The sequence below is a fragment of the Mus musculus genome, chromosome 19 (genome assembly GCF_000001635.26).
Source record: "Mus musculus strain C57BL/6J chromosome 19, GRCm38.p6 C57BL/6J".
Taxonomy (NCBI): domain Eukaryota; kingdom Metazoa; phylum Chordata; class Mammalia; order Rodentia; family Muridae; genus Mus; species Mus musculus.
Window position 1 is genome coordinate 39,029,847 of NC_000085.6, and position 13,600 is coordinate 39,043,446.

General features: G+C 40.5%; 1 protein-coding gene across 2 annotated transcripts in view; it reads left to right on the forward strand.

The window, feature by feature from the left end:
* The window catches only part of Cyp2c55 (cytochrome P450, family 2, subfamily c, polypeptide 55), a 35,751-nt gene extending 22,907 nt beyond the window's left edge, over nucleotides 1–12,844 (forward strand). The window contains exons 5-9 of one of the 2 annotated variants that reach the window (NM_028089.3): nucleotides 1,416–1,592; nucleotides 4,393–4,534; nucleotides 5,599–5,786; nucleotides 8,254–8,395; nucleotides 12,171–12,841. In NM_028089.3, coding sequence (NP_082365.1) covers nucleotides 1,416–1,592; nucleotides 4,393–4,534; nucleotides 5,599–5,786; nucleotides 8,254–8,395; nucleotides 12,171–12,352 — 831 coding nt within the window. In that variant the 3' untranslated portion in view covers nucleotides 12,353–12,841. Of the gene's footprint in view, nucleotides 1–1,415; nucleotides 1,593–4,392; nucleotides 4,535–5,598; nucleotides 5,787–8,253; nucleotides 8,396–12,170 lie in introns of both variants that reach the window. The other variant, XM_006527355.2, reaches the window with a different exon arrangement.
* Nucleotides 12,845–13,600: the final 756 nt, after the last annotated feature.

Here is a 13,600-nt window from a genome sequence, read left to right on the forward strand (position 1 = left end):
GGCAAGTCTTATAAAAAACATTTAATTGGGGCTGGCTTACAGGTTCAGAGGTTCAGTCCATTATCATCTACATGGGAGCATGGCAGCATCTAGGCAGGCATGGCACAGGCAGAGCTGAGAGTTCTACATCTTCATCCAAAGGCTGCCAGTGGAAGACTGACTTCCAGGCACCTAGGGTGAGAGTATTAAGCCCACACCCACAGTGACACACCTACTCCAACCAGGTCACACCTAGTCCAACAAGGCCACACCTTCAAATGGTGCCACTCCCTGGCCCAAGAATATACAAACCATCACAATATTCTTTCTTTGTTCTGTGCATTTTGCATTTTGATTATTATGTGATGAGAGGATTTTATTTTCTGGTCAAATATATTTGGTGTTCGAGAGGCTTCTTGTACATTTATGGCATTTCTTTCTTCTCTGATTTCTTTTTCTTCTCTGATTTTGTTGAAGATTTTTTTTTTTTTTGGTTCTTTGTATTGGGAATGTTCACTCTCTTCTATACCTATTATTTTTAGGTTTGGTTTTTTCATTGTATCCTGGATTTCCTGGCTGTTTTGGGTTAGGAGTTTTTTTATGTTTTGTATTCCTTGAACTGTTTTGTCCATATCTTCAAGGCATCCTCCATGCCTGAGATTTCCCCCACCCACCAACTTCCACCTCCTCACTCTGGCATTCCCCTACAGTGGGACATCTAGCTTTCATAGGACCAAGGGCCTTTCTTCTCATTGATGACCGACTAGGCCATCCTCTGCTACATATGCAGCTGGAGCCATGAGTTCCACCACATGTACTCTTTGGTTGGTAGTTTAGTCCCTGGGAGCTCTAGGGGTACTGGTTGGTCCTATTGTTGTTCCTTTTCGGGGGCTGCAAACCCCTTCAGCTCCTTGGGTACTTTCTCTAGCTCCTCCATTGGGGACCCTGTGTTCAGTCCAATGGATGGCTGCTCACTGTTAGCCCAGAAGTTCAGAATACCCAGGATACAATTCATAGAACACATGAAGCTCAAGAAGAAGGAAGACCAAAGTGTGGATATTTCGGTCCTTCTTAAAAGGGGATCAAAATATTCATGCAAGGAGATACAAAGTGTGGAGCAGAATCTGAAGGAAAGGCCATCCAGTGACTGTCCCACCTGGGAATCCATCCCATATACAGTTACCAAACCCAGACACTATTGTGGATGCCAACAAATGCTTGCTGACAGGAGTCTGATATAGCTGTCTCCTGAGAGACTCTGTCAGTGCCTGACTTTTATTTTCCTTTTTCTTGAGATGCCATCACAGTATGCTACCTGGGTCATTCTCAAACTCAAAGGCTCTGGTGATTCACTCACATAGGCCTCCTGAGTATCTGGAATACAAATGTGAGTGACTACATTCAGCCTAATAAACATATTTTCAAAAATGTTTAAGGTCTACAATGCTCTGCCTACCCTCATCAATTATCTCCCAGGGAGTCATAACAAAGTAATTAAAAATTTTACTGAAATAAAAAGTTACATTTTGGGGCGAGTGAAAGAACACCAGGAAACACTGGACATGGACAATCCTCGGGACTTCATTGACTGCTTCCTGATCAAAATGGAACAGGTAAAGTGTTATTTGATAACTTATGTTTCATCAATTATTTCTATTCTTTTAAAAAAAAGATTTATTTATTATTTATTATATGTAAGTACACTGTAGCTTTCTTCAGACACTCCAGAAGAGGGAGTCAGATTTCGTTATGGATGGTTGTGAGCCACCATGTGGTTGCTGGGATTTGAACTCCAGATCTTTGGAAGAGCAGTCGGGTGCTCTTACCTGCTGAGCCATCTTACCAGCCCAATTATTTTTATTCTTATTGGAAAAAAATTAACTTTCCAGGCAAGAAGCACTTGGTAAGCACTTTAGGTTCCTAATGTGGGCATGAACTGGACTAGCATCATTTAAGATTTAAAATTGAATTGTTAAGCAATCAGAATTATTTAATAAGGTATATGAGGACAGGGAAGATACCCTTTAAGTGAATTAGGCATAAACAACTTAAAAATGCACACTATCAAACATTAAAGTAAAAAGTGAACTTGATGACACAGGAGAATGACAGACCTGTGCTTAGCGGGGCAGGTGATTTCGGCTTGTTACTACTCTTTGTTACTAATGAGACTTGAGTTTGTTATTAATCTTTGAGTATTTGGAGTGAGGTAGCAGGAGTGAGGATTTAAGGTAGGTACAGTGAAGTGATGAGAGGTTCAGATGTGTGTAGTGACACAGAGGAGGATAAGAACCTTAACTGAGTGTAACCAGACATGATTCTGGACATACAGTCAGGTAAAAATATCTTTGAGGTACTCTGAAAATGTAGGCATTGGCATGAAGAAATTCCACTCTTTCAGGTATTTGTTTAAAACAAAACATGAGTGCAATGCTTTTGCTACCCAGCGGGGAATCACTGAGATCAGAGTGGAGTTCAAGAATCTGTAAAAGGGCCTTTTTCTTCTTTGGACTGTCTTAATGGTAGTCTGCATTATGAAAAGATAGATTCTGAAATAATGTCATCAATCCTGGCTTATTTTCATCCATCTTGAAATTTTTAAATCATTCATCTATTTTGTGTTTGTGGGTGTTTTGTATGCCAGAAGAGTCATTACATCTCACGGGACTACAATTATAGATGGTTGTGAGCCACCATTGAACTCAGGACCAGCCGGTGCTTTTAACTACTGAGCCACCTCTCTAGCCCGGCCATTTTAAATTTTAATCTCTCATATTTTAAAAGTTCACCATTTTATTCATAGGTACCTTGGTTGTTTGCAGTAGATAATGCTGGCAATAATAGGAGAGCAGTCATCTCTGTAACTTATTAATTTCAATTTTGTTTTGGTTATATAATGATGGGTGAAATGGCTGAGTCATGTTCATTTCATTTTTACTGATGAACTGCCTTTCTGTTTGCCAAGGAGACTGCAATAGTTTACATTAGAATAGGAATATGCAGTGTTCCCTTTGCCTGCTTCCTCACCTGCACTTTCCAGTGTTAAAAAAGTCTCCCTAGTGGCTAGCACTGTTAGGAGTCCTTGTAGCAACCACTATCACCATGGTTTAGAGAATCACATGTATGTTTCACCTCCTCTGGCCTAGAGTCACTGACTTAAGAGTAAATTTACCAGGAACCTTTGAGATAGTGTTTCACTTATGACTTTGTTCTTCTTTCACTCAGAAAATTCTGTACATTGGCGCTTTTAAAGAATTTTATAATGGCGTCTTTGTATTGCCATTATTGTACCAATATACTTTTAACCTTTGTATTTAATTTTGTGCATGAATATGAATAAATTCTTAATTTACAAGTGTTCTAGTCCCTAAACCCATTCTGACATCAACATATAAAAATCAATACATATTTATATACATGAATATATAAAAACACACATATATACACCTATAAATAAATGTATATACATTTATATATACTTGTGTACACACACACATACACACATATATATATTGATATATTGATATATTGATGCATCAGTTGGTAGAGGGAGAGTCAGAAGTCTCTTATTCAACTTTGTGTTACACTTCAAAAACTTCAAACTCTTTCTGGGTACATTGGTGCATGCCTGCCATTTTTCATGTTTACACTTAACATATGAATATTCATACTGATGTTAAAGATTTTTTATTATTATTCTAAAATTATGCATAGGTGTGTTTGTTTGTCAGTGCTGGATCATTTGGTGCTAGAATTACAGATGGTTGTAAGCTGCCAGGTATGGATACTAGGAATAGAAGTTGGATCCCATGGAAGAGCAACAAGTGTTTTTCATGGCTGACTCATCTCTCCAACCTCCATACAGCTGTTAAAGTACTTGGGCTCCAGATGAGCTACACCATCTCCATTGTCGTATGTGTTTTAAGAAAGAAAGAATGGGGGATGGAGAGATGGTTCAGAAGATAAGTGCACTGGCTGCTCTTCTAGAAGCCCTTAGTTAAATTCCCAACAATCACATCGTGGGTCACAACCATCTATAAATGATATCTTGAGGCCTCTCCTTGCTTGCAGTCATAAATGCAGGCAGAATGCTGTACATATAATACATAAATCTTAAAAAAAGAAGGAATGAAAATTTTGTATCAGTGGGTACTTTTTTGTTATGTTATTGGTGTGGCATGCTCTGAGAAATTCAATTTTGATTCAAGGAAGAAATAAGGGCATAGAAATGAAGATAGAGGTAGTTAACTTACATTCTGTGCTATACTGTGCACTTGCTGTAATAGTTTTACTATGCACTTCACATTCTAAATTTGCTTATTGTAAGCCAACTTGTATTATTTGAAAATTGTTGAAATTGATCACTTTCTAATATGTATTGTCACTCTCTAATAACGAAATAAAAATTCTCAGGAAAAACACAATCCCCATTCGGAGTTTACTATTGAAAGCTTGATGGCCACTGTAACCGACATATTTGTAGCTGGAACAGAAACCACAAACATTACTCTAAGATATGGACTCTTGCTCCTACTGAAACACACAGAGGTCACAGGTATGACTCTGAGGTTTGTGAGGCAAAGTCAGTCTTCTTCAGATAGCCTGAGAGAAGTTTTAATATTGATGTTTTTGTGTCACCAGATGCCATTTGTACATATATGATAAAATACAAATGAGGCCAATTTTGACAATAGAGAAAAATGAATAAGAGAAACGAAGTTACTGTGAGCGACAGTAAACACCAGAGCTCTGAATTAAACAAAAAGCGACTCTGCGTAGCTTCTGTGTCAGTGTTTGTAAGCATGTGTGTGTTTGTAAGCATGTATATATATATGTGAGTTTCAATATTTTGTGTGAAGTGGTCACAGGAGTGTAATTCTTCTCTATTGTAAAACTGCTCGCAAATAGAGTAATAGAAATAATCATTATTTATGAGTATGAACAGAAACTACAGACACAACTTCTAGAATATTTCAAAGTGAATGCCTTTGAAAACTGTAAGGATGAAAACAGGAAACTAAGATTCAGATATGCACAAACACATGCAGATATTTAGTTTTCTATTTAAAAATATTTATTATTTATTTTATGTATATGGATGTTTTTGCCTACATGTATGTCTGTGGACCATGTACATTCCTGGTGTTCACAGGGACCAGAAGGAGGCATCAAGTCTGAGACTGGAGTTACAGACATTTGTGAACTACCTGTGGGTGCTAGGATTAAATCTGGATCTTTTGTAGGAGCCACCAGTGCTCTTAACCACGGAAACATCCTTCCAGTTCCATGACTCAATTTTAAAGTATCATTATTATTTGGATGTGAAATTAATTCTTGTTCTGTGTTTTTTCCAGTGAAACAGTAATGGTTAGAATTCACATGTAAAAAGTATTTACACATTGAAACAGTTCATCATTTCTGTGTGTTGAATATTGTGTACAATACTGTACCTGTTTGCACATGTTAATCTTAGTGCCTAATTTGTGGGGGGGAGGGGAGTTTGTGTGTTATAACAATTGTCGAATTCTAAGTGTACATGTGGTCTGATACTTTTATCACACTCCATATAGACTTGAATTCCTATGACAAATGTACCCTTTCTTAATTATGTCCTAATAGCTAAAGTCCAGGCAGAGATCGATCACGTGATTGGCAGACACAGGAGCCCCTGCATGCAGGACAGAACCCGCATGCCCTACACAGATGCCATGGTACATGAGATTCAGAGATACATTGACCTCATCCCCAACAATGTGCCCCATGCAGCTACCTGTAATGTTAGATTCAGAAGTTACTTCATCCCCAAGGTAAGCTTGTTCCTCTGACCCTGAACGTCAGTTATCTTAGAGTTTCTAAATTGAAAATATGATTCTACTCTTCCACCAACACAAAATGAAAGAAACTGGATTTACCTTTCACTGTTACATAATGACCATCTTTGTCTCCTTTTTTTCTAATTTTGGCTTAAACTATATTTTATCCAATCATGGCTACTTCTGCTTTATTTGCGTTGAATCTCTTTCAGTTTGTATATGTCCCTATGAGTTAAATAGGTTAACAATATGGCTGCTTGTTGTTACTGTTTTATTTTGAATACTGAGTCTCTTGTTTTTTTTTTTTTTTCAAATTTGAGAATTTAAGCTAGTTATAATTAGGTAATCATTGACAAGTATTGCTTTCCAAGTGTCATTTATGGTCTAATTATAGCTTCTTTACTTCTCTATTAAATGATTTTCTGTGGCAATGTGATTTACTCTAAAGCTGTGTTTTGCTTCCTTGCTTATTTCTTGTGAATGTCTACTGCAGATTTTTGCCTTGTCTAATAAGAAAACATATTTTGATTTCAACAAGCTATGTTGAAATGGCAATGTAACACGCTGATAAAGTTTAAAAAGACATAAGTGAACAACAGCAACAAAAAAGGAAAAGGAAAACAGCCCAATAAAAACTCTGCATCTATACGCTATTCTCTCCTACTTTTAAATTCCAGTCAGTGTCTCACTGTTTTTCTGATGTGGTTGCCAGTCTCTTGAGTTCACATGATTCCCCTATGTCTGCCTGCCAGTGCTAGGCTACAGGCATGTGCCACCATACTCATGTATATTTTGAAAATTTATCCTTTCTGCTTTTCTTTTTCTTTCATTTTAGTGCTGGGGACTGAACCCATGGCCTTGCACATGCCAGCCAAGTGTTATTGCACTGAGCTACGGCCCCAGGATTTGATTTTGATGCCTTGTCTTCTATTTTCTTATGTTACCTATATTTGAACACACTCATACAGATATTATTTATACTTTCTTGTCATTCAAAGTAAAGAGATGAATGATTTGTGGTTTATTCTTTCACAGTGTCAGAGCCACGTGAACTATTCTGTGAATTGTTGTTACTTGTAAGCTCCATACATTCTCATGTTTTCTCTTTCTTTCTTATAAGCTGATACCTCCTTTACTTTGTAGAATTAAAAAAATTATTTAGGTCTGGTGGAAATATAGTTTCTTTCTTTCTCTCCCTTTCTCCCTTTCTCCCTTTCTCCCTTTCTCCCTTTCTCCCTCCCTTCCTCCCTCCCTCCCTCCCTCCCTCCCTCCCTCCCTCCCTCCCTCCCTCCCTCCTTCCTCTCTCTCTCTCTCTCTCTCTCTCTCTCTTTCTTTCTTCCTTCCTTTCTTTCTTTCTTTCTTTTCTAGAGACTTTATTGATCCTTCATTTTTGGGGGGGGCTAACTTCAATGCCTATAGTGTTCTTTTTGTATTTTTCCATGAATGAGAATTTCTAAAACAATGTTGATAAACAGCCATGATAGCACCCTGTTTCTTTCATTATTAATTTTTAAAAGTACATTGATTGATTGATTGATTGATTGACTGATTGAGAGACAGAGAGAGGCAGAGAGCCACCTGCAGGAGACAGTTCTCTCCTGCTACCTTCTGGGTTTTGGGGATCAGACTCAGGTTGTCAGGCTTGCATACCTTTACCTGCTGAGAACCTTTGAGTCCTTCCACTCATTAAACTATTTCTTTTTAAATTTATTCATTTTACATCCCTGTCACTGACCCTCCTCTCTCCTGCCACAATCCTTTCCCTATCTTCCATCCTCTGTGTGTCCCCCACCCTGGCACATCAAGTCTCTGTGGGGCTAGGAACATCCTGTTCCACTGAGACCACACAAGGTAACTCAGCTAGAAGAACATATCCTATGTATGGGCAACAGCTTTTGGGATAGCCCCTGTTCCAGTTGTTTGGGACCCACATGAAGACTAAGCTGCATATCTGCTACATTGTGTGTGTGTGTATGTATGTGTGTGTGTGTGTGTGTGTGTGTGTGTGTGTGTGTGTGTGTGTATGGGCTAGGTCCAGCCCATGTATACTCTTTGGTTAGTGGTTCAGTCTCTGAGAGCCCCAAGGGTCCAGGTTAGTTGACTCTGTTTTCTGTAGAGTTCCTACCTCCTGGACCCACAATCCTTCTTCAACTCTTCCATAAGAGTCCCCAATCTCCATCCACTATATAGCTGTGGGTCTCTGCATCCCCCGGAGTCAGCTGCTATGTGGAGCCTCTCACAGGACAGCAATTCTAAGCTCTTGTCTGCAAACATAATCAAATGTCATTAACATCAGGAATTGGTACTTGCCCATGGGATGGGTCTCAAGTTGGGCTGGTTATTGGTTGGCCATTCTCTCAGTCTCTGCTCCATTTCCTGTCCCTGAATTTCTTGTAGAGAGGATAAATTTTGGGTCAAACATTTTATGGGTGGGTTCAAATATTTTATCTGTTATTTTCAGGGCACAGAGTTAGTAACATCACTGACTTCTGTGCTGCATGATGACAAAGAATTTCCCAACCCAGAAGTATTTGACCCTGGCCATTTTCTGGATGAGAATGGGAACTTTAAGAAGAGTGACTACTTTATGCCTTTCTCAATAGGTAAACACAATTTATTTTTATTTTTACTTCAGGTACAAGGTAAACTTTTTGGGGGCACTGTTGTCTAGGCTGACCCTGAACTCAATATTCTTGCCCCATCTGTCTAAGTATTTGACATCATAAACATGTGCCACTAGGCCCGAGTCCACAAGATACAACTCTGAGGTAAAATGGGTTTTCTACCATGTCCTCAGGAACAGGTGGTTTTGCTCTTTGTGCCTCCTCAGGAGCAATTCTCCCAATGCCCATGCATGTCCCTTGATTGTAACACATTTTCTTTGTTCCTCTACATTACTGGCGTTTTGAGAATATCCAGCCTATAATTTTGATTCAAGAAAACTAAAATGTAGGCCATTTGAATTTTGCTTCTGCATGTACTTCTATCTTTCCTAAGTGCTCCTCTTGGAAGTGAACCTCGTTTAGACTTTTCTCAGCTGCATGGGAAAAGCATCTCAATCCATTCCTAGACATCTCTGGGAGCCCAGGTATTTTAGAGACTATAATAGAGACTAGGATCTGAAGAGACTTACTTCTGAGTTAGGGAAGCTGGAAGTCAACAGGACACTGCAATCCAATTGGATTAGTGCTGTGAGAGAGGCAAGCTTGGATTTCTGGGGAGGTGAGGAGGGAGGTTACTCACCTCCTGCTCTTTCACACTCACAGAACTGTTCTGATAGGGCAGAGGAAAGTTGCCTGGCTCTTAGGGAGCAAAGAAATAAGACAAGAAGTGGAGGCAGGGAACTGTACTAAGGAATAAAGTACAGGAGCAGACATTTTCTGCTGTCAGAACTTGACAAGAATAAAGGCTGAGAAAGACCTTGGACATGTAGAAAGGAGCTATGTGGTGATCCCAGAGCCTCTAGGGTTTCCTTTACTTATGATCCTCCACCTTGGAGGTTCAGTCTCACTGCTCCATTCTGTGTGCTGAGTCTCTGCACACAGAGTCACAGTCATTTTTGCCATGTGCTTTTATGACTTTGATGTGGTCTGCATTGTATATTCTCATATGTGACAGACTGGGCCTTTCTGTTTAGGGAACTCATATTTGAGGAGAGAGGCAAAAGATGACACAGCACAATGTTCTAGAGGTCCACATTGCTGTGGAAGCAGGGATAGTGAGGAAACCTTGGGGTCAAGATTATGAAGGATCATATGGCCCTTGAGGAAAGTATCAGAGCAGCATTTCTGAGATAATTGGTGAAGTGTGAAGCTTTGTGGCATTGGAAAATGGGGAAGGGAGCTATGAATGGAAGTGAGGAGGATTAAGCCTGGTATTGAGTTATCAGACAGGAAAGTCAGTGTAAAGGTTCCGGCCAAGCCATTTTAATCTCGTCTCATAGGGCAGATGCAGGGGATGCATTTAAAGTGAAGGAGTTGGAGGGATCCGGGAGGGAAAGTGGACAGGGTTTGGGGGGAGGAGTTGGGAGGAGAGGGGAATCTGATCTGGTATTGGGTGAGGGAAAAGGACTGAAGCCCCCAGGGCCAGAAGGATGAATGGAAAACAGGCAATCTCGGGAGATAGAAGATTGGGGAGACCCTCCAGAATGCACCAGAGATCAGGGAGGTGAGAGAATCTCAGGACTCAAAGGGAGATACCTTAGATGAAATGCCCAACAATAAGGAGAGGGAACTTATAGAACTGACCTCCAGCAGGAAAACAGGACATCAAGTGAGGAATGGGTTTCCATCCTACAGGCACAACTCTGACCCATAATTGTTCTGTCTGAAAGAATTACAGGGATGGAAATAGAGAGGAACTTGAGGAAAAGAAGGTCCAGTGACAGGCCCAAAGTGGGATTCAGCTCAAGGGGAGGCCCCAAGGCCTGACACTATTACTGAGGCTATGGGGTGCTCACAAAAAGAAGCCTAGCATGACTGCCCTCCAAAACACCCAACAAGCAGCTGAAAGAGTCAGATGCAGATATTTGCACCCAACCAATGGACAGAAGCAGCTGACCCCTGTTGTTGAATTAGGGAAGACTGATATAAGCTGAGGAGAAGGATGATCCTGTAGGAGGACCAGCATTCTCAATTAACCTGGACTCCCGAGATCTCTCAGATACTGGAACACCAACCAGGCAGCATACACCATCTGATATGAGGCCCCCAATGTGGGGTATTGGGCTATGCAAAGATAGACTGGTCTCCAGTAGAACTGAGGTCTGAACCCTGGGACCTGGTGGTGATAATTCACCTACATGGGACGGAAGGAGTTCTCTCATGTCTCCTGGAACCCTGGCCACTATCGAAGTTACTGTCCCCTTGGCCCCCACAGGAGAAGCATAGTTAGTAGTCATACAGGCAATGTCTCAAGCTTCTGACCTTCAGGCTAGACTCCTCCCCAGTTACCTAGCAACAGAAAAGCCAAGCCATAAGAAAGGCTGTTTGGCCCCTCCTCACTCTCTCATTCCTCTTGCTCTCTTGCTCTTACTCCCCTTTCTCTCTTCTCTCCTCTACTCTCCTCTCTCTCTCCTCTCTCTCTTTCCTCCTCTTCTCCTCTTGGCCTTGGACTGTCTCTCTCTCTCTGTCTCTGTCTCTCTCTCTTACCTTTTCTCTTCCCCCCTGCCTTTCTACAACAAATCTCTAAAACCATAGACTGTCTCTGTTCATCAAGGCCCGCTGCACTTACTCTCACCTGTGTCGGAACCTCTCTCACTCAGCCCTCTCTCCCATTACCCCAGGGCACAGGGTGTCGCCCCGGGGCCCCTTGATTTCAGGGGCTGCCCCTTGCCCACCCTCCATTGAGTGGCTTAGATGCCCACCCAGGGCCAAGTGGAAAGCGTCTGGCAGACCTCCTGTGTCTGCCTGCCCAGAGCACAGGAGGAACTCTGGCCCGATGTGGGCTATCCATCCTCTCTCCCCTTTTCCCTGCCCCCTTTTAGTTCTCACACCCCAACACACATACAGTAGAGGGCTTCCAGGTCTGTGTGCATTCAGAGATGATACACCTAACCGAGGCCCCAGGGAGTTTAGAGGTCAGGTGGGGTGGTGGGTGTGGACATCTACGTGGAGACAGAGTAGGGTGAGGAGAAGGTGTGGAATGTGAAATAGTCAGAAGGTGGATAAAATATCGAGTGTAAAAGAATAAATTAACTAATAAAAATAAAGTAAGGAGTCATAGATATAAGCAGGCATTTATGAAAAACTTTGAGTGTAAAAGTATTTTATTGCTGTTTATTTTCCCATAAGCACAAATAGAACAGAGTATCTGAGTTGCTTTAATACTTCCCCTTCAGCTATTAGAGCAATGAAGTGAATGTGTCTCTAGAAGACTGATGTCAACTTGAAAGGTCAAAGGGTAGTTGTATGAATTGTTAGTAATATTGAGATGTAAAACTTACAGTAAATATTTAATGAATGAAGTGTGCCTCCTAAACCAGACATTAAACAGACAACATTTATGTCCAAGGTTGTGTGCATCACTGTTTAAAAATCCTTGTAGTCAAAGATGGCCTAGTCGGCCATCACTGGAAAGAGAGGCCCATTGGACACACAAACTTTATATGCCCCAGTACAGGGGAACACCAGGGCCAAAAAAAAAAAATGGGAATGGGTGGTTAGGGAAGTGGGGGGGAGGGTATGGGGGACTTTTGGGATAGCATTGGAAATGTAATTGAGGAAAATACGTAATAAAAAATATTTAAAAAAAAATCCTTGTAGTCATTCAGTATTTGACTCACCCAACATTTACGAATCAAACTTACCTGTCTACCTTTAATAACAGTTCAGAACCTTCTGTAAGGAGGGAAACCTCTGTGTTGCTTTTATTTTTCAGGAAAGCGAATGTGCGTGGGAGAGGCCCTGGCTCGCACGGAGCTGTTTTTGATTCTGACCACCATTTTACAGAATTTTAACCTGAAATCTTTGGTTGATACAAAGGACATTGACACTACTCCAGTGGCCAATACTTTTGGCCGTGTACCACCTTCATACCAGCTGTACTTCATTCCTCGTTAAAGCAGAACACACTGGCTGTTGCTATGCTGGTATCTCTGACTTCTCAGGGAGCAGTCTCCATATCCTGTCAACTATTAGGGACATCTCTCTCACTACTCCTCTCACATCTTTTCATTCTCCCACAATCCAGTCATCATCCATCTTTGTTTAAGAAGATTTTCCAGAGTTACCATGCAGATCCATCCTCTGTCCTCTTCAGTCTACAACACTTATATCGACAGTACTAAGACATGTACTGTGTCACTAATATGTTAAAAGTGTAATACAGACGAGGTCAACTGAGAGCCATCTATGCTTTGCTTGACTCAAAGTAAAAGGAGTTATTAACTGAAGAGTCATTTTTCAGGTTTCTTTTTTAACACATAATTCGTATAAAGAGTGAAAAAGTAAGGTTAGTATTGAAATGCATAATATGATATCATCTTTTACCTATTTGAATGTGGATTTGTAAATTAAAATGAAACTGAAAATAAAAGAATTGGTAATAAGTAAGAATTGGAATTCTTTACTTTTTCATCTTTTTCAAAACTTGGGTTGCTGAAATTGCATAGGCTTATTTATTGGCCTTCTATTCTAGCCCATTGTTCTACATGTCTAGTAGACCAATGATTTTGTGATAGTCTTATACCATTTTTGTTACTATGACTCATTAGTATCATTTAAAATTAAGTATTTTGATAACGCCAGGATTAATCTTTTTATTCAGTATTGCTTTGTGGTTTCTGGGTCTTTTGTGCTATCGTATGATTTTTAGGATTTTTTTCTATCTCTGTGAAAACACACATTAATATTCTGATGAGGATTATATTCATAGATTGTTTTCACTAATGTAGCCCCTTTCATGACATCAATTCTGTTGAGCTATGAGTACAGGAAGTCTTTCCATCTTTACATGTTTTATTAGTCAGCGTTCTCTAGCATCACAGAACTTATAGAATGTCTCTGTATATTAAGGGAAATTACTAGAATGGCTTGCAATCTGCAGTCCAAATAAACCAACAATAGGCATCTATGAATAGGAAGTCCAAGAACCTAGTAGTTGCTTGGTCCCATGAGGCTAGGCCTTTCAGTTGGTTTTCTGTGTAAGCTGGAATCCTGAAGAAGTAAGCCCCAACAGATGTGATGGCAAGAAAGTGCAAGCAGTCAAAGAACAAACAGTTCATCTTCCCAGTGTCCTTATGTAGGCCTCCAGCAGAGGTATGGCCCAGATTAATGGTGTGTACCACCATGCCTGAGTTTGGAACTTGC